The 21649-nt window shown below is 39.4% G+C and overlaps 1 protein-coding gene across 2 annotated transcripts in view; it reads right to left on the bottom strand.

Moving 5' to 3' along the window:
• LOC106057739 (uncharacterized) overlaps nucleotides 1–21649 on the bottom strand; it is a 45653-nt gene that overhangs the window by 4635 nt on the left and 19369 nt on the right. For both annotated transcript variants that reach the window (XR_008778321.1, XM_056031629.1), the window contains exons 7-8: nucleotides 8259–8384; nucleotides 215–317 (exon numbers count right to left, since the gene is read on the bottom strand). Coding sequence is in view for 1 of the 2 variants with exons in the window: in XM_056031629.1 (XP_055887604.1) it covers nucleotides 215–317; nucleotides 8259–8384 (229 nt within the window). In the remaining variant the exon portion in view is untranslated. The remainder of the gene's footprint in view (nucleotides 1–214; nucleotides 318–8258; nucleotides 8385–21649) is intronic.

Below are 21649 nucleotides of genomic sequence, written 5' to 3'. Positions count from 1 at the left end.
AGACATTAGTAATAATATTCTTTAAGAAAATTTAATTCACTACAACAACACAATCTTTCAGTCTCACGTTCTGGAGTCGTCTAAAACCAAATGACAACAATGCCACCTATGTTGCATCATTCAGAACCAATCGCTATCCTCTTCCCATCGTCAACATAGAAACACACACACACACACACACACTCCATAACAACAAGGATTCATTGTAACTTACCTTCGACATAAAGCTATAGCGATAATTATAACCACAGCAAGGGTTAACAACGCTACAACTCCGGATGATATTGAAATAATAAAAAATCGATTGGTTCCTTTCCCTGGAAAATAAATATAAATATGGCATTAAGCTCCATTAAACAGGATGATAATTATTTGCTTGCTACCACTCCACTTTAATAGGTTCCTGCAGAGGCTTAATAAAGGGGGGGGGGCAAGGGGGCACCACACGCAATCTTTATTTATTTAGCATTAGCCCTCGAGTTCGAACTTAGGTCGCTCCCTTTTCTTTTTATAAACAATAGATCACCCAGATACTCCCTTCTTTCTCCCCCACCACTTTCCAACTGGTCCAGACAAGTGATAGGATCATAGTGTGGTGAGAAAGCTAATCCTATACTCTTAAGAGAGCAATTCTTGTATATATATATATATATATATATATATATATATATATATATATATATATATATATATATATATATATATATAAATTTTATTTTCTTTAAAATTTCACAGTATGTGCATAAAAGTAAGAACAAAATTCTTAACTCTTTGGCTGATCCATTCTGAAACTATGGAAGAAAAATAATGAAATTAAATATCTTTATGTATGATTAGTTATTGTGTTTTAAAGGCTTTATAAATTGTTTACAATTTAATAGGGTTTGTTGCTGAACATATGTGCCCAATTTTCAGTAAAAGAAATTACAAAAGTCATTTCTCTATAGAAGAAGTTACGAAGGCTATATAAAATACAACCACAGACCTATATATATTACAATAAATATAGGTTTTTGATTGCTAGTTACGATTTATTTAGGTAGGTGCTGTTTTACTATTACATATCAAGTATTAGAGTTTAGAAAAGCCAGGTTTGTTTCTTGTGCAACGCTATTAGCTAATACCTCATATCATCTCTCCATTAGTATATTTAGATCTATAATCTAATTCTAGTCTAGATCTATATATAAAAATCGAATAGATCTAGTAATAGTATAGATTCTATCTTGAGACTAGATTGCCGAGTCTAGCCTATGCTATGCCTATAGTCAGTTTTAATTAGAAAAAAGTCTAGATATTAATAAAGACTTAAGTTTTTAAATTATTAGATTATTACATATAGACATAAGACATAGATCTAATAATACTGTAATACGTTTACTATACTCTATACTTAATCTACTAAACTAGAGATCTATCTATAGATCTATTTATAATCTAGTCAATCTAGATCTATACAATATTCATTATAATACTTCTACTTATAATGACTTATTTAATAAGCTAGTACTTAGACTTAGATCTATTATAGTTTATTAATAGATTTACTTTTCAATGCCTAGACCAAATAATAAAATTGCGAATGATGTCTATAATGACTGATTATTATTTTTTTTTATAATAATAGGCCTACTAAATCTAGGTCTAGACTCTACTTAAATATAGTCTAAAATAATGACTGTCTAAGACTCTAGATGATTGAGAAGTTCACATAGAGGTGTTTTTAATAATACGTCATGTCGGCTGAAAGTATATAAAGTGCTTTTTTTTTGTAAAAATAAAAAAGAGGCTCCGGTACTCAGTGATAGATTGGCTAACTTTCAACTAATAATAAATTAACAATTAACGTTGAATTACAAGAAAAGTAATCATTTTTCACGAAATTGAAAAAAGGTGCCGGTACCCCGTACCGGTGCGTACCGTCACAAAAATATATGTATATCTCAATCTTCTTTCATTTAATTTTTTTTTTTTTTTTTTGCGGGGTTATTGCTACTTAATACATTGATACCGGATCGATTTAAATAGGGCCTAAGTATACAAGCAGGATTTCGAGCATTGGATAAACTTATTTTTTAAGTACAAAGTTTTATGGAAGAGGCAATATATTAGTTGTTTGAAGTTTGTAACTTCTTAAATTCAGGCTAAAAATATCGAAGCCTTCATTTTTACACTCATTTCTAGACAATTAGAAGAGATGGACTGACTCATATTGTAGCTTGTGTACATCTGCAAAAACACAAACTCAGAGTTTCAAAACTATTAAAAGAAAAACTTAGTGATTATTTTTAATGTATAATACTATCATTATTCCTTTTTAGAATTAGGATATAAACAAAAATTTGCCATATGACTTTATCTAACAGAAAAAAAATAAACTTTCGTCTATTTATGCGGTTATTTATAGTTACCTAGTAATATAAAATATATTGAACTAACACGTACATTCATCATAATGCAGCCATGCGATTTTTCGTTTATAAACATAGCATTATTTAGGACCAATATTTTACAAAGGCTGCTTGGAGAAATCAGGTATACCCATTAGGAGAAAAACGACCCCTTTACTCAAGAAAAATTTAAGAAACTAGAACAGACACAAAATAAACAGTGACATTCATAACAAAAGAATATTCAAAATTGATTAGAGTAACACCTTTTTAAGTAATCATTTAAAGTTTAAAATCACTATAATTTTATTCAACAATTATTTTGTGTATGAAATTGTGTATCGGAAAATGCCGGGTACATGAAATAAGCTAGTCCTAAAAAAAAAACCACAGATCTTGGGTAAAATACTTATCAAATAAAGTACTGTAAATGTGTAGTTTCACGCGCTAGTTTAAGTTCTTTTCTTTTTATAGCCTCTATCGGGTTATATCCCAACTACCCGTATTTTTGTGCAGAATTTTTTTCTCTATCAGGTACACTTAAAATTATAGCATAATAATGTCAGTTTAATTTAAAAAGAGAACTGAAAAATACAAAGATATATAGGGAAAAAAGCGACTTCCGGCCCAATACTTTTTAATCAAAGAAACGAAACGGACTAGTCCAATGAACCCTATTGCGTACACCCGTAGGAAGCTTTTACTTTATTATTATTTTGCAATGTGTTTAAGCTTCGAAGTCTACTGTCCCATACCAAACACTGGCGGATCCAGGGGGGGAGGGGGCGGTAGGAGCGATCGCCCCCCCCCCCACTCGGCCGACCCCCCCCCCCTAAGGACGGGGGGGGGGTGGACGAATTTAATTATAGAATTTATACAATTTGTATACGAATTTATTACTTATGTTAATAATATATACTAATTATTTATATTTCAACCTAATTTTAGATTATTTCGCCCCCCCCCCTCTAGTATGTTGGCCGATTTGGTGGGGTCGGAAGGGAGCGATGGTATCAATCCCTCCCCGCCCCCCAATACACTTTCGAGTGAGGGGGGGCGGTTCAATTTATTTCTAGAAATCACAGCTTTCTAACAGAGTCAATTAAATATCTGTATGATTAAAACTTGTTATTGATATTGTTACGTATTTCTGAATCTTCTGGCTAGATGTATTAGTTGGCACACAAATAAAAACACAGCAAAGAACTTGACGACTAAACTTTCAGTTTTATCTAACTTTATTGAATAATAACTATAACAATTCGTCACTGTAACATGTAGCGTATACGTCTTACATCGACTGTAACGACTCAAGTCCACTCTCTTCTACTGTCTCGCACAGTAGACCACAGTAACGATGACTGTCCTCCTCTTTTCACATGAACTCTCTGGTTTATATACAGTCCCTAATCGTTTGTCCATTATTGCAAAAACACTTCTAGTATCCTCTGGAACAACATGGGAGGAAACATCACATCCTGTCGTTGTTTATACATGTCGATTCCAGAGGACACCTACTGTCACTGTTCATTTGTCACAATGCCCCCCTTCGTAAATCTGTTCGTCCCCTGGAACAACACGTGAGGCACGTCACATCCTGTCTTTGTTTACACGCATAGATTCCAGATAACACTCGATGCTGTGTCATCTCGCCGGGGTCACACATAGTGACCTCTACATGTCACTGTTCATTCGTAACAATATTTTAACCGATCTCTATATTATGTCGTTCCCTGTTTGCCGATTGGAGGGGGGGGGGGGGGCGAATACCTCTACTGCCCTTCCCACCTAAACGGTCTTACATTTATGGAGAAATCATAATTTGTGAACAACATTAATTCAATTAATATATAAATTTTATATTATGTCAATCCCTTTCTGGTATCTTGCCAATTCGGTAGGGTTGGGGGGAGGGCGATTGCATGTACTGCCCTCCCACCTCTAGCCCTCTGAGTTGGGGGGCGGTCCTATTTTTATAGAGAATCATAGTTTGTGAACAAAATTAGTTGAGTCGCCCCACCCCTATTCTTTAATGCCAAATGCTATCTTTAGCAGAAATTATTAAAGGAGCAAGGATTAATCGTTTTAACTCTACCGCCCCTCCCATTTCCAGACAGAGTTTATGTAATTTCACATTAATTTATAATAATTATTTTAAGAAAGTTAGAATTCAAACGAAATTTTTCAGTATAAGAGTCACGGTTGAGATGAGTTCTAAACTCGAATGATGCCCTCATAGTCCCTTTTCCCAACCTTTACTTAATTTGATATTTTGCTAGTTAAATACATTTGGGACTAGAACTCACAATTTATACTTGATTTTTATTGAATATTATTTTTCGGCGTCGATCCTCAAAGCCAAAATCTAAATATGTGGGTTATCTTATCTTTTCAAGGAAAAAATCGGTTTTATTTGCAATGTATTATGGGCCTATAAATTCATATTAGAATACTTTTCAAGTACAACATTATTTGAAAAGTCCTTTTTTAGTAGTATGAATAATGAGCGTTTGGTCAGGAGAATGCGTTTCTTCTGTGAAGAATGTTAGAGATCTTTTTTGGCGTCGGAACCCCACTGATGAATAATGAGCTGTAGATGTCAGGAGAATACGTTTCTGCAGTAAAGAATGCAAAAAAACGCTTTTGGCGTAGGGGCTTTGCCCCGAACTCCATTGATGAATAATGAGCAGTAGATGCCAGGAGAATACGTTTTTGCAGTGAAGAATGCAAGAAAACGCTTTTGGCGTCGGGGCTTCGCCCCGAACTCCATTAGTGAATAATGAGCAGTAGATGCCAGGAGATGCCAGGAGAATGCGTTTCTGCATTGAAGAATGCAAGTAAACGCTTTTGGCGTCGGGGCTTCGCCCCGAACTTCATTGATGAATAATGAGCAGTAGATGTCAGGAGAATGCGTTTTTGCATTGAAGAATGCAAGAAAACACTTTTGACGTCGGGGCTACGCCCCGAGCCCCACTAGGAAGCCTTATAGCGCTGCCCCAGTTGTTTTGTTTTCGCCGGAGGTTGAGAAATCCTGCTTTTTTTATTCTCATATATATATATATATGTATATCTTGTACACATTATGATATATATGTGTGTGTGCTGTACGCACGTTTATGCATAGGGTTAGGGTTTACTGGGCGTTAGGGTTAGGGTTTGGAAAAAAAATCGCCCTCCCCCCACTCCAAAGTTCTGGATCCGCCAGTGATACCAAAACATAGGAAATGGTCATAACACAGCTTATCAATGCCTTACTTGCAGAACCAGGGCCGGCCCTAACATTTGCGGAACCCTATGTGAAATATATTGCGCGCGGACCAGTAAGGGTAGGGATAAGGATAATAAGTGAAAATAAAGATTTTGTATTAGAAAATAAATTCTTATTTCTATTACATTTTTATTAAATGAAAGCTGACGATGCCGTTTTTTTATATCACGCGTAGGACTGGCGTTTACCATATTGATTGACACCCCAAAATGACAATTTTGTCTTTTTAAGGACATTTTTATGAGTTTCAGATTTCCAGGAGCTCCTTGAAAATAAGGAGACCACGGGAACCCTATTATAGATTATAATGGTTTAATTTAATAATTTACACCTAGAATTAGCTCGGGGCTTTTGAACCTTCGGGGTCCACTGCGGCAGCATAGGCCTAATGCTGGCCCTGATGATATCCAGCTCGCGGTCAACGAATTTTCATCACGCTGCTGCTTTTTTTGGTTAACCTATAAACCTCGGTAAAAAAGAAGTCATGTTCTAGAAGTCACCCAATAAAACCTACTCAGCTCAAAAATCACCGCGCATAGACATCCCTTAAAGTGGTAGATAACTTCACATTATCTGGGAAGCATAGTATCAAATGACGCATTGCTTTAAAGAGAGGTTGATATGTGATCAGGGATAGTCGTACTTTTGGACGCCTCCAAGCGAGAGTGTGGCGAAATAAATCGCTCCGCCTGTCTACAAAAATCAGTGTCAACCAGTGATTCTCTCAACCCTTCTATGTGGATCTGAAATAAGAGTACTTTATAGAAAGCAACTAAGACTTCTTGAACGACTTCACCGAAGACCGCAATACAAACAGCGATATTCTTGCAAAATGGTATGAACTTCTTATAATCCGACAGTCACGCTTTGCAGGGCACTTATTCCGTATGGGGGACGGACATATTTTTGGCAATGTTTTATTTTTAGTAAGCTGAAAGGTTGTCAAAGTAACAGAGATGCCTCACAATAACGCTTCTTTAGAATACTAACGCGATGTTTTTAACTCTTAGGAAAAAATGCGTGATTTTACTTTGTTACTAGGTGCACGTTTTACACTACAACGTAGAGATTTTGCATCACTTGATGATTCTTACTAAAGCCATAATAATAAGGCTTGTCTTCGAGTCCGAAGATTTGTGAGGAATACAGTATTTCCCGTAACTGCGCAGCCCCAGCTGTGACCTACATATTTTACCACATCCAGGGCAAGCATAACCATTGTTCGCAGGTGGTCGATTTAGATTTTCTTTTCGCCGTCTGCGTTTGTCCTCGGCAGCAGATTTTCTTTTGGTCTCAAATGTGTATCCCGCGGCCTTCGTGAGTGACCTCCAGCTGTCTCGTTCTGAGGCCGCATACGACCAGGTGCTCTCTTCAATGTCAGCTAAGGCAAGTTGGCACCTAAGCTGGTCTTTAAAGCGTTTCCGTGGGGCGCCTCTGTTACGTCGACCACCTTTTAGCTCACCAAAAAAAAGACTTCATTTGGCATACGTTCGTCTCCCATACGGGATACGTGCCCTACCCAGTGCAACTATCGGACGATAAGAAGTCCCTCTATACTGTCCATACCGGCGTTGGCAAGGACATCGCTGTTTGTAGTGCGGTCCTGCCACCGTATGTCCATGATGGAGCGCAAGCATCTTTGGTGAAAGCACTCAAATCGTCTTATTTGTTTTCTGTAAAGTGTTTATGTCTCAGAGCCATAATGAATATATTAATTGCAATTAATTTTACTAAATGTCAGAAAGTAAACATTTTAAAAATTATACTGCAAAGACTTTCTTCCAAGCCTATAATAGACCAATAGTTTTACGCGAAAGAAGCAATGTAAAACGTTAAGACGTTCCTACTGTTGGGGGGACTTTCTATTCTAATTGCCATGAACAATTACATTGAGAACTGACAGAACGAAAAAGCAACTCTTCAGATTGATAGTCTTTACCCAATCGTACATTTTCGTAATTACAACAATATTCCCAAAATGTCTTCCTTAACAAATTATTAATCCGAGCGAGGCTCGGTCACCTGATGTTAGAAAATAAAGCAATGAGAGGTAGATCAGGACCATGGTAAAGAGCTTCGGTCGCTGTCAGGCATTCATCAAATCGCTCTTCAGTACTGAGTTATATTTGTAAAACATTTGCATTGCAAAGGAATTCCCTTTATTAAATGCGGGCTCATCTTCAATGTAGCAACGAAATGCCGAATTCTGCTTTCCAGAAAAAAAATGCGAGATCAAGCTATCTGTGTTATATATTCTTTAATGTTTCTTTTGTCATATCTTTTGTAGCCTACGTGGGGCTGTCATTGTTTCATAAAGTGTTCTTCAGCCGTGTAGTGATTTTCTAATTTTGGAATAACTTTCTAAAGTTAATGAAATACCGTTACAAAATTTAAACCATTTCTGTAAATCTTGTTGCAAATAGTGAAACATTTTTGCTATTGACTGAATAAATCATCCAAAAAAGAAGTATTTTTCCAATAATCTATGATCTTGTAGAACCTTCGATTTTTCTCTTATTTATCTTTATTTTGTTTCTTATCCTAGCTCCAAACAAAGGCAGTCAAAGTTACAAATGAAATCAATTTACAAATATAACTACCTGACGAGTTGTGAACACTGCTGATTAAAGTTGTCAATGTGGTGGCCCATTCGGAAGAGGTCAGGTTTTTTGATGTTGATGTAGTTCTCTTGGTGGTAGTATGCGTTAATGCAAGGCAGCTTGTTTCTTTAGGAATACATTTTGATTAAAAAATATATGAATATAATGTGTAGTAATGTACATGCACAACATAAGGAAAGAAACAATAATGACTAATTTCAATGTATTATCATACGTGGGTGCAAATCAATATACAGCAAGATTGTGTGTACATTGCTTATATCAATTCTGTGTCTGATACAAATCTTGTACACATTATTTCACCCACTTTCCATTCTCGGATCAAGTTGAAATTCATTCATTTATTGTCCCAAACAACACATAAATCAATCGAAAAATCGACGAATTATTATATCAATTAGTCATAGTTTATTAATTGTGTTTTTATATAATGGCTTAAGCACTTTGCTAGTTCAGTGGCTAATGCGTTGGCGTTCCATAAAGAAGGCTTAAGCCTTTGAGCTCGAATTCAAGCAACTTTATAACTTTATATATATACTAGCCATGTATTACCCGTGGCAGCGGGTCTTAATTTACAAATCACTGATATAATTACTGATATAGTGTATTAGAAACAATTAAACAAAATAATAATTTTTATAAGTTAAGCGAATGTGAATGTAAAAATAGTATGAAAGGAGCTATTAAAATAGCTACTTAAATCCAACTTCTTTATAAAAACATGTGCATGTACATATATATTTAGATCTTGAATCTTTATAAAAATATAATAGATGCAGATCTACTATACTAATAGATGTAATCTAAATGTACATTTATGTCCTATCAGGATATCTGATACTTATACTGATTATACTTATAGTTTATATGCCTACTTACTTACTTAGATCTATATATAGGTTATATATAAGAAGTAAATGGTTTACCCAAGCAAAGAATATGATTTTTTATAAAACTAATTATTGAAAAGTATTTTAATTTTATGTAGATCTAGATCTAGAATATAAGAAATATGGATGCCCTAGTAGCCTGGTCACACTTCGAACTCGTGTTGATCTACTACATCCAACGAAATCCGAAATAAAGATTTGTAAGGATAGGCCTAATATAGTTTTAGACTTAGATTTAATTAGATTAGTTTGTTTAAGTTAGGTTTGTTGATTTGATTTGTTGATTTGAGGCACATCGGCACAATTTAGGCCATGTCGTGCCTGCAGTCCCTTAAGGACTACTCTCTCTCTGAACAACAAGGGCCAGATTCTATACAGTAATATAATTAAAATTAAGGTCTATTCACAGTTAAAATAGTAAAGGTAGTAAAAATTTAAATATTTGGTAAAAATCTAATGTAAATAGTGCATGTTCACAAATTCAGAAATCAGATCTTCGTAGATAGCCCCACTTTCCGAATAAAGCCCAGTACCTTCCCAGGGTCGACATTATTAAATAGTGTTTTTAGATTAGTGGCTCTAAAATGTTTCGCCCTGACATCCTGGTATCTGGGGCAATCAACGAGGATATGTTCCACGGTGAGGCGAGAGTCACAGTACTCGCAAAGTGGGGGCTCCTCTCTCTTCAGTACAAAAGAGTGCGTGATGTAGGTGTGGCCAATCCTAAGTCTGGTATTGGTTGTGCTACCACGCCTTGTCAGACCCTTAGATGTGGGCCGCCACCTGACATCCGCCACAATCTGCCTGAGTTTACTGTGAGTCTCAGCCTCCCATCGGTTCTGCCACTCTCGATAGGTGGCAGAGGCAATACTTTGTCTCAGGTCCGAGTAGGGAATTTGGGTTCCTGACACCGCATGATTTAGGGCTCTCTTTGCTTCTCTGTCTGCGGCTTCGTTTCCCTCAATGCCAACATGGGAGGGGACCCAGATGAAGGTGACATCCCTACGGTCGGCTGTTATTAGGTCCAACAGCTTCAGGCTCTTATGTACCAATGGGATGTCAGTCTTCATCCGCCCCAAAGCTTGAAATGCAGATTTGGAGTCGGAGCAGATTATAAATTTACTCCTTTCTGATGCTTTTACGGCCATAAGTGCAAGCAATATTGCGTGCAATTCGGCCGTAAAGATGGAGCAGCCATCGGGGAGTCTACGGGAGATTGTTTTGTTCCGAAAGGAGCAGGCACACGCGACCTTTCCCTCCATTTTGGATCCGTCTGTGTAGATGGTGCCACAATCTCCGTAGCTCTCCTGCAGTTCCCTAAAGTGGACTTGTAGTATGCTTGGGTCTGTATTTTCTTTTTTGAAATTAAGGAGGGATAAATTTAATTTAGGTTTATTCATTAGCCAAGGAGGGTTCTGAGGGGTTTCTATTTTAGAGATTTGGTCAATGGGTGGGGTTAAATTTTGGATGGGTTCTCTCATTCGAAGGCCCAACGGCTGTATGACGTTAGGCCTTCGATTGTATAATTCTACCTCTGTGGGGTTTAATATGGAGTCAAAAGCAGGGTTCGTGGGGTTGGATTTTAGCTTGACTATATACTGCATTGCAAGCTTTTTCATTCTTATATCCATGGGGAGTTCTCCAGCCTCCACATGGAGACTTGGTATAGGTGATGTACGAAACGCGCCGAGACAGAGACGCAGGGCAGCATTTTGTATTGGTTGCAGTATTTTTAGGTACGACTTCCTTGCTGCTCCATATATTATGGATCCGTAGTCTAGCTTGGATCGAATTAGACTCCGATAGAGCAGCAGCAAGGTATCTCTGTCAGCTCCCCAGTCCGTATGGCTGAGTACTCTTAGTATGTTTAATGACTTTTGGCATTTCTTCTTAAGTTCCTTAATGTGGGGGAGAAAATTAAATTTGGAATCTAAGGTGAGGCCTAAAAATTTTGTAGTTTTCACGACAGGGATCTTCTTTTTGTGTATAAATAGTTCAGGGTCTGGGTGGAGCCCCCTTAGATTACAAAAATGCATACTAACTGTTTTGGAGTCAGAGAATTTGAAACCATTATAGTTTGCCCAACCCTGAATTTTGTTTAAACATAACTGTAATTTCCTTTCTAAGGTGTTCATGTTTTTCCCATAAGTAAGAATGACAAAGTCATCAACATACAAAGAGCACTCTATGCCAGGGGACAGCGCATTTATGATGCTATTTATTTTAATGTTGAACAGGGTGACTGACAGAATGCTGCCCTGGGGTACACCCATTTCCTGGTCATGAGTGTCAGAAGCGGAGTTGCCCACTCGGACCTGAAATTTTCGATCTTTCAGGAATTCCTCCACAAAACGGGGGAGGTGTCCCTTAAGCCCCATAAGCGCCAGGTCATGTAGAATGCCATGTTTCCAGGTTGTGTCATAGGCCTTTTCTATATCGAAGAATACAGCTACTAGATGTTCTCTTCTGAGTAATGCATTTCTAATATAAGCTTCCAGCCTTACCAGGTGGTCAGTTGTTGTCCGCCCCTGCCGGAATCCGCACTGGTAGTTTGAGATCACTTTATTCTTTTCCAGGTACCAGACCAGCCTACTGTTAATCATTCTTTCCATGGTTTTGCAGATGCAGCTTGTTAGTGCTATTGGTCGATAGTTAGCTGGGTCAGAGCCGTCTCTTCCCGGTTTAGGTATCGGTATAACTGTGGCTTTCCTCCAGCTGTTTGGGAAAGCGCCTGTTTGCCACACACAGTTATAGACCCCTAGTAGGACTGCCAATGAGGGTTCGGGAAGGTGCTTGAGGAACTGGTAATGGATTTCGTCTTCTCCAGGCGCTGTGTCATGTGACTTGTCCAGCGATTCCCTCAGTTCCTCAAGCGAGAACGGTTTGTTGTAGTCTTCATTGTTCTCTGACCTGAAATCAATGGGGTGTCTTTCCTCCCTGGTTTTGACTTTTTGGAACTCTGGCGTGTAGTGTGCAGTGGATGATTTTTCTGCTATTAAGGATGCAAGGCAGTCAGCTATTTCTCTGGGGGACGTGACAGTTCGTCCTTGGTTTTTCAAATGCCCTATTGCATTTGATTCTTTCCCTTTGATTCGCCTTACTGCCTTCCAAACCGCTCTAGCAGAAGTTTTGGCATCCAGACTGCCGACAAAACTTCTCCAGGAATTCCTTTTGGTTGACCGTATGGTTTGTCTAGCCTTTGCTCTAGCTATCCTGAATAGCTTTAGGTTTTCCTGGGAAGGGTTCTTTATAAATGCAGCCAGTCGTTTTTTCCTATCACCAATAGCACTTTTGCAAGCTGTATCAAACCATGGTTTGCTAGGCCGTTTTGGATTTGCAGAGGTTAGGGGTACAACTTTCCTGGCTATACTTAGTAGCTTGCTAGCAAAGGTATCAGCTGGGTTCTGTTCATGGAGGATATTTTCTGTGATATCCTCAGAGCATCTTTTTTGGAATTGTTCCCAATCGGCCTTATTCAGTTTCCACCGCTGAGGTCGTCCCAGTGAAGGGAGATTGTTAGTAATGATGATTGGGAAGTGATCACTTCCCCGTAGATCATTGCTAACTGACCATTTAAAATCGTCCAGAAGTCCGGGGGCGCATACGGTGAGGTCAATGCATGTGAATGATCCAGTTCCTGGGTGCAAGTAGGTCGGTGATGCATCATTAAATATGCATAAGTCATGTTGGAGGAAGATATCCTCCAGCATACGACCTCTTGTGTCGGTATTGTTGGATCCCCACATGGTGTTATGGCATTGAAATCCCCAAGGATTAAATAAGGCCGGGGGAGTTGTTTCAATAGGTCCTCCATGTCTGTTCGGTTTAATGGAGCGCCTGGTGGTAGATACAGGCTGCAGCAAGTGATAACCTTGTGAAGGGTTATCCTAGCTGCTACGGCCTGTAGTGTGGTCTGTAGTTCTACCCTCTCATGGGGGATGCTATCCTTCACAAGGATACAGACTCCACCTGATGCTCTCTCTGCATCCTCAACATTCTTGGTGTAAGCACGGTAGCTTCGGAAGCTGATGCAATCTTTTAGAAATGTTTCCTGTAAGCAGACAGCTACAGGAGTCTCGGAGTCCATCAGTAGCTGCATTTCCTCGTAATTGGCCTTGAGGCCTCTACAATTCCACTGTACAATTCTGGAATCCATGGCTTATTCTAGATGACCTACTTCGAGCTATTTGGCCTTGGGAGGCCCCCGGAGGGGTTTCCCTTTATTCCAGTGACCTTGGTATTTTTATTCTTGGGTTTGGATGGAGAGGAGGACAACCCCCTTTTGGGGGAAGTCTTTCTCTCTGGAGAGGGAAGATCCCTCTGGTTAGAGCGGAGGTTATTTCCTCCTCTCTCACCTCGGGCATCCTCTCCGCTTTGATTTCTCCCCTTAGGGAGTTGGTCAACCTCTAACTCAGTAGAGGTTGGGGTGTCTGGCTGGGTTCTCTGAGGAGAACCTGTGTCAGACATGATGTCTCCGGGTTCTCCCGGAGTATTGGTTTTGACATGCTGCTCAGTCTCCATGCTCTCATCAGCGAGCACAGAGAACCTGTTCTTTAGCATGACAACAGGGCTTTCTTGTTTCTTCAGAGGTGTGTTCTTTGGCGGTGTTTTCTTCTGAGTTGGGGGAGGAGGAGGGGGTGGTGGGGTCAATGTGTTCGTCTGTGTGGCTATGGATCTTCCTTTCTTAGCAACAGCCTGGGCGTAGGTCTTTGTCAAGCCGAATTGGCTCTTGGGTAGGGCCAGTACAGCCGATTTCGCCTGGCTAAAGGTACATCCGTTTCTTGCCTTGTACTCCTGCACGGCAACCTCCTGTTTCCACACAGGGCAGTCCTTGGAGTAGGCTGAGTGGCCAGCTTGACAGTTTGGGCATTTGAACTGGGCTGTGCAGCCCTTGTCCTCATGACCCTCTCCAGCACATCTGGCACACACAGTGTTCCTCTTACAGACTGCCGCGCCGTGTCCATAACCCTGGCACTTGAAGCACCTCATGGGGTTAGGTATGTAGGGCCTCACTGGAACTCGTAGGTATCCTGCCTTCACATACTCTGGCGGTGTCCTAGTTCCGAATGTGAGGATAATAGTGGCGGTTTTGACCTCTTCACCCTCCCTGCGCCTGGTAATGCGCCGGGCATGGGTGACTCCTTCAATGCCCTCCACTATTTCCTTCTCGGAACATTCCAGTAGGTCCCTAGAGCTGATTACACCTCTGCTGGTGTTCAGACTCTTGTGTGGCATGACTTCCACTTGGAGATCACAGAGTCTTCTGCATCTTAAAAGCCCATCAGAGTGTGTCTTGCTGTCTACTTCTACAAGGAGTTCCATTGTTTTGTGTAGCTTAGACACACTCTTGGGCTCTCCCACTACTGACTTGAGTCCCTTATAGATGATAAAAGGGCTCAACTTGGTCAGGCTTTTTCCCTCCTCTGTGCATCTAACCACCAGAAATGATGGCCAGGTGGCACAGCTTTTTGGGACCTCCTCTTTTTTATCGTCAATTCGTCGTTTCTTGCCCAGACATAGGTCTGGGGCAAGTAGTTTTGTGTGTGTTTTTTTGTCCATATATATTTTGGTTAATTCGGCACCTGTGCTCCCCACCCGCCATCGAGTCCAACAAGGGGACGGGCCATTCGGATGTCCAGAATGAGCCCGCCAGGGCTACACAGGTGCTATACTCAGTCAGCTGCTACATCGGACATGTGTCCGATACAGCAGCTCCCTGATTGACCCTTCAGCCACCGCCCTCCAGCATAGGTCGACGACCTATGCTGGTAGCTCGGCATGACCAGCCGGTTGACCCAGAGCGGGCCATCTGGGTCTCAGGTCTAGGGGAACTTGGAGCCAAAGTATTGTGTTGTTGTGGTTTATCCTCAGATAGCCACCACTCAAACACCAGGATCTCTTTATCCCCCCTTACCCGTCGCAGTCCACGGCAAACGGACTGGTCTAGGACGTAGTGAGAATTTAAAGTTAAGGAGACAGTGTGATGATCAATGAAGGCAGACTTAGGAAAAGAGGAGGCAGACACAATGATAGAAAAGAAGTAGGGCACTTTTGAGCTCCAAAAGTGCTAAGGAAAGAGGAGCGCAGTTTAACGTCATGTCTCGGGACGAGTGTTTAAGTTAGGTAAAATACATCTAATTTAACTAAACATTCTTGATCTATAAGTTTAAAGACTAGATTCAAGGGAACAATAAGCTTATTGATTAAATATCATGCATTAGTATATTTAATATCCCCCACATAGAGCTTCATCTTGCCGTGTCAAATCATAGTGTGCTTACATCATATGTAAGGTGTCCGTGACATATGGATGGAGGTATCAGAATGCACGTACTGACGACTAAAGTCATATTTCGCAGCTATAGCGAACTAGTTTAAGTAAAAATGTTTTTGTGAAACAGAAATTTGAAGGTTAATTTTATTACAAAATGAAATGAGAAGACTATATATTTGGTATATCCATGTGTAAAAGTAAAAAAAAAACTATATTTACTTTAATGCAACGAACAAATATGTGTCAGGGAGAGGTATGGCGAGAATGAATATTAGTTTGATATTTTGGTATGATTGTTATATCCCCATGTTATGAATGCGAAGTTTATTGGCAATAATATTATTCATGTTCTGAGACCATTTCACAGAGTACACAAACCATTAAAGAGATTAAACCTAACAAAAGGAGTTTATCAAGTTGTTTGTACTGGTAAAGTAAAACCAGACCCCAATTGGCTACAAATGTTTTTGTACATAAAAATCCCCAGAAAACGAAAAATAAGTCTTAAAGAATTTTGTCAAGTTGTTGTTGGGGGTAAAGTTAAACCAGACCCCAATAGGCTACAAATGTTTTTGTACCTAAAACTTCCAAGAAAAAGAAAAAAGAAATTTTGACGTAGTGTTTCCCCTCTCCCAGTTGCTGAGAAAGGAAAGTGCACGAGGGTCACCTGAATTCCCAATAGAGAAAATTCAGCCTTGTTTGTCCTCTTTTTGTATTTAATTTTTGTTGTTGTACCAAATCTTAATATATTGTATTATCTAAACAGTTCACCCGAAATAGCTTGCTGTGTGTTGCACCAAGTGGATTGCATCCTTCCGGTAAAGTACCTCGGCAGAGAGCTGATCCATAGAGAGTGGCATTATGTCATCAGCAGCGAGTGTCCGACGCCTAGACAGATACATACCTCTGATACTTCATTTACTCATTGAAAAGATGAAAGCGTTGTAGATTAGTCCATACATAATACTATGGGCTAATGAATTTTTGACCCAGAGAGCTCAGAGGGTTAGGGTAAACAATGTTATATCTAATGAACGCATAGTTAACACAGGGGCGCCCCAGGGGGCTGTAACATCGCCATTGTGGTTCATTTTGTACACCAATGATTTTCAATCCGATAGTTCTTGTTGCTCCTTCACAAAATTCGCTGATGATGCGGCTCTTCTTGCCCTGCTCTCAGAGAGCTCAGACGTAAATGAGTATTTCAAAGAACTAGAACACATTGAGGAATACTATAAAGATAATTTTTTATTATTAAATGTAAAAAAAACCAAAGAAATGATAATCGATTTTCGTAGGGACAAGAAGGGAAATGATATTGTTTCTGTAGCTGGAGAGACTATTGAAATTGTGCAAACCTTTAAATACCTTGGTACTATCCTAGACAATAAACTAAATTTTACTGCAAATACTGATTATATCAGCAAAAAAGGGCAGCAAAGATTACGACTACTAAGAAAACTGTCCTCGTTTAATGTTAGCGAAAAGGCCTTGGCTATGTTTTATCACGCTCACATCTGCAATATTTTAAGTTTCAATATCACTGCCTGGTATGGCAATCTGAGCATTAAAAATAGGAATAAACTTTATAGAATCCTAAATGCTGCTGGCAAAATCATTGGCAAAAAACAAACCCCATTTGGTCAGTTGTTTGAGACAAACATCTATAAAAAAGCTAACAAGATCCTCGAAATAAAGAATCACCCTTTGTGTCAGGATTTTGTGATTTTACCATCACAAAAGAGATACAAGACACCGATAGCAAAGACAAACAGACACAAACACTCTTTTGTTCCCCTGGCAATCAAATCATTAAATAAGAACAATCTGGTATAAACTTTGTCAAATGTAAATTATGAGTGCGTCTGGTGTGAATGTACACTTTGGTTTCTTATAGTTATAATGTTTTTTTGTTTGGTGTAATGCACAAATTGTAAGACAAATTTCCTTACGGATAATAAAGATTATTATTATTATTATGTTAGAAATGAACGAGTAGTCATTCTCTGGCGCTGCCAGGGTCGAGTTTCGCTAAAGAGAAACAAAATTCATCGTAGTCCCTTTAACAGTTTCCACTGAGGAATTTTCTGGTGATGTGGCAGGTCTGCAGCAGTACCGCCCTCTGACAGGCAACGAAGATGTTCCTAGGAATGTTAAGGGCCTTGAAGGTGTCTGTGAGGTCAGTTGTTATTATCCCCTCGGTTGATATAACAATGGGGTATATTGTTATTTTGGACAATTTCCATAGACGCTTAATCTCCAAGCCTAGGTTCCCATATTTTCTTTGTTTTTCTATCTCAGTTTTTCGTAAATTATGAGACAGTGGTACGGCGATATCGATAATGGTAGCGGTTTTTTCTTTTTTATCGATGAACAGCAGATCCGGGCGATTGAAATCTACCGTTTTGTCGGTCAGAATAGGCCTATCCCAGTACAGCAGATGTTCAGTAGACTCGAGAACCTCTTGCGGAGAGTATTTATAATAAGGGGGAGTGTCCTTACCGATCAATTTGTACGTCAAAGCCAGGTGTTGGTGTATTAACTTTGCAACTTGGTTATGGCGACCTAGGTAGGCTGATTCTGATAGGGCTGGACATCCTGCCATAATGTGTTCAATCGACTCGCCCACATTTCCACATTTTCGGCATTTGTCGACAACATTGAGTTTCAGAATATGCTTCTCGTAATTTTTTGTCCTGATTACTCTGTCCTGTATTGCTGTAACAAAGCCTTCTGTTTCAGGGTAGAGATGACCTGCTTTGAGCCATGTTAAGGAAGCAGCCTTGTCGATGTTGTCCCCATGTAATGAAGCCGGAAATTTTCCGTGGAGTGTTTTTTCTTCCCATTGGCGAATTTCATGCCCTACGTCGTCCAAACCGATATTGACATCAGCATTGTGTAGGTTCAGAGGGGTTGCATCGGAGTCGTATTTCCGTAGGAAGGAAACTAATTTGTTGCTGGAGGCGAGCAGTTTTGAACGTATTTTTAAAACTTGCATCTTACACAATTTGAAGATGTTCTGCAATCCACGACCCCCATCCTTCCTGGGCAGGTATAACCTTATGGTGGAGGACTTGGGGTGTAGGCATCGAAACTTGGTTAGTAATTTTCTAGTGAGTCTGTCAATGTCATGTAGGTCGGTGTCAGTCCATTTGATCACACCGAACGTGTAAAGGAGCACAGGGACGGCCCAGCTGTTAATTGCAGTGATGAGATTACTGCCAGACAGTTTGGTGTTGAGGATTTTATTAACTCTTTGCTTATATTTGCCAAGAAAGTCCTCTTTTAATTTCTTATGGTTTATCTTGGCATTCTGGTTTATTCCAAGATATTTATAAATAGAGGCGGAGTTCAATTCCTCGATGCCTTCAAATTCAATGTTGGTGTTCGTTGCCTTGCCCTTTTTAATGCTTATGATGCCACACTTATCCAGGCCAAAAGACATACAGATGTCGTCACTAAAGCATTTTACCGTTTTGATTAAGGTGTGTAATTTTTGCTCGGTTTCTGCATATAGCTTTAGATCATCCATGTATAATAAGTGGGACACACATTTTGTACATTTAGTGTCAACCCTAAAACCGTTCGTAGAGTCTTGGAGTAATGTAGATAGAGGATTAATCGCTAGGCAGAACCAGAGTGGAGATAGTGAGTCACCCTGGTATATACCTCATCTTATGTGCACAGATCCTAGTTTATCACGATTTAGGTGCAGGTTTATCTTCCAATTATTCATACAGACTTTCAATAGTTGTTTTATTCTTGGGTTGATTCTATGGATGTCCAGGGTTTTTAATAGCCAATCATGCGGAACTAATTCGAAAGCTTTTTTGTAGTCGATGTAACACATGTGTAAATTTCTCTTTCTTCTATTAGCTTGATGCAATATAATACCATCTATAGTTAGCTGTACTTTACAGCCCATCGACTCTTCAATGCAACCTTGTTGTTCATCTGCTAGTAGCTTATGGGCAGAACAAAATTTATACATTTTACTTTTTAAAAGTGAAGTTAATAGTTTATACACCACTGACAGACAAGTGATAGGGCGATAGTTTGATGGTTGGTTTGGATCCCCTTTTTTGGGGAGGAGAGATGTTCTCCCTTCAGTGAGTTCTAACAGCATTGAAGACGGTTCTGATATTAGCTCGTTAAAACTTGATGTTAGTGGTGCATGTACGGCTGTAAGTTTTTTCAGCCAAAAGTTGTGAATATTGTCCGGTCCAGGAGCAGTCCAGTTGTGGGTTTTTGAAATAGCTGCGGAGACTTCCTCAGCTGTGAAATCCTCATCAGGCATTTCTGGTATTAGGTTGTTTTTAGTTTGGATTTCCTCGATCCAGTCAGCCTGCACATTGTAATGTAGCGGGTCGGACCAAAGCGCCGCCCAGTAGTCGGTAAAGGAGCCGTGTTTAGTGCTATCAATGGTTTGAATTTTGTCAGCACCATTATCAGCTAGTTTACGGAAGAACTGTTTTCTCATGTGCTGAAATAAAGCGTTATGCTCCTTTCTTTTGGTGGTTTCGTTGTAGCGCTTTAACCTAGCTCCCTTTAGTTTAGCTTTCTGTCTCAGAGTATCTTTCAAACATAAGAGTCGTGCGTGGCTATCACAGTCCGTCAATTTGATTCCAGTTGTTCTTAGTATTGTCTTCATTTTGTTAAGTATTTTCGCGGAATGGTTGTTTCCCAGATATTGTCCAATTGTATCCATTTGGCTCCTCAGTTGATTAATATTGTCTTCAAGGCGCCTTTTCCATGCTGGCACATGTTGTTTTGGTCTTTGATTAATTGGGCCTAGCGCGAAGGTCTTTTGTCCAGAGAGCTCCGTGACAGCCACAGCGGCGCAGTATATAGCGAGGTGTGTCTCAAACAAGTTTCTTGGTGTTTCAAAATGGTTGGCTAAGACTTTATTTATTTCATTAATATATGTGTTTGTCTCTTTCTTGACGTTTAGCTTGGGGATACGAGGCCTAGAGTTAAGATTGGTGTTTTTATAACGGTCTATAAGATTAGAAAATTTTGAGTGTAGCTCATTGCTTATTGCCGATGTTGGGTCATTCTCTTGTTGGTTGGGTGTTCTACTAATGTCTTCGTTGGTCGGCTGTGAGGGCGTGTCGTTTATGTCTGAGATGAGCTCTTGTATATGAAGCTCATGACCTACTTCCCTTCTTATCACGTCAATTTCTGCAGGGGTCAAATAACATTTTTTAATTATTACAGATCTTCTGTCTACAACATTCTGCTCTGTAAGGTTTAGATTAGGGTATAATTTGTTAAATTCCAGGGAGAGTTTTTGCCTATAACCTGGGAGAGGTTTATCATCACAAATGTTTACACGGAAGAACGATTTGATAACGTCTATATTCATTTCTCTCGTCCATTTGATCCTTTTGGCTCCTCTTGTTCTACCACCAACAGCACCTCTCAATTGTGTGGGGTGCGAGTCAGGGAGTAGACCGACCTCTTGTGTTTGGTCATGAGGTTGTGAATTACCCTCAGTAGACACTCGACTCATTTGTGAATAATATTTACCGCCTAATTTATTTCATATTCATCGCTGTCCTGGAAGAAGCAATGGGTCCGTTCTATTTCCTCAAAATTCAAAAATGAAGATAAAAAAATGATCGTGCGTTAACTAGTTTATTTTGATCTACTGTCTCAGTAAACAAGCTTTTTAGATCTAGGTCTAGTAATCATGGAAGTGACGCAGCGAAAATGACGTCGCTAGCCTAGGATAAGAAGTGATCTTAAAACTAAGAAAGTTTTCAAACCCAATGCATAAAAACATTCTAAATATATGCAGACCTACAACCATGCAGCAGTACTTCAGTATTTGTCAAGTCTAGAGTACAAATATTTCCTTGATCTCGCTAAAAAGTGCACTGAGTCAGAGAGAAGGAAATTATTATTATTATTATTATTATTTACGTGAATTCACAATCCAGTTTGACCACAGACCATTGTCTACTAGCAGATACACTGTCAAGACTTAGCATAGTTGTATTAGTTATAATTGTTAGAATTCATTTTTTTCCCAATACAATGTGAAACGTGCCTTTAACTATTAGAGATGGTATCTTGTCGTATATTATTGCTATACATAGGAGTTGATCTTTTCTTGTATGTTTGCTGTTTTACATATTAAATATTAACGTGGAAAGGACTAGGCTTGCCGACTTCAAATTGTAATTAACTCTCCATGCCACTAT

This window comes from Biomphalaria glabrata, chromosome 6, assembly GCF_947242115.1.
Source record: "Biomphalaria glabrata chromosome 6, xgBioGlab47.1, whole genome shotgun sequence".
Classification (NCBI taxonomy): Eukaryota; Metazoa; Mollusca; class Gastropoda; family Planorbidae; genus Biomphalaria; species Biomphalaria glabrata.
The sequence above is the reverse complement of the archived record's forward strand: the minus strand, read 5'-3'. Positions and strand labels throughout refer to the sequence as shown.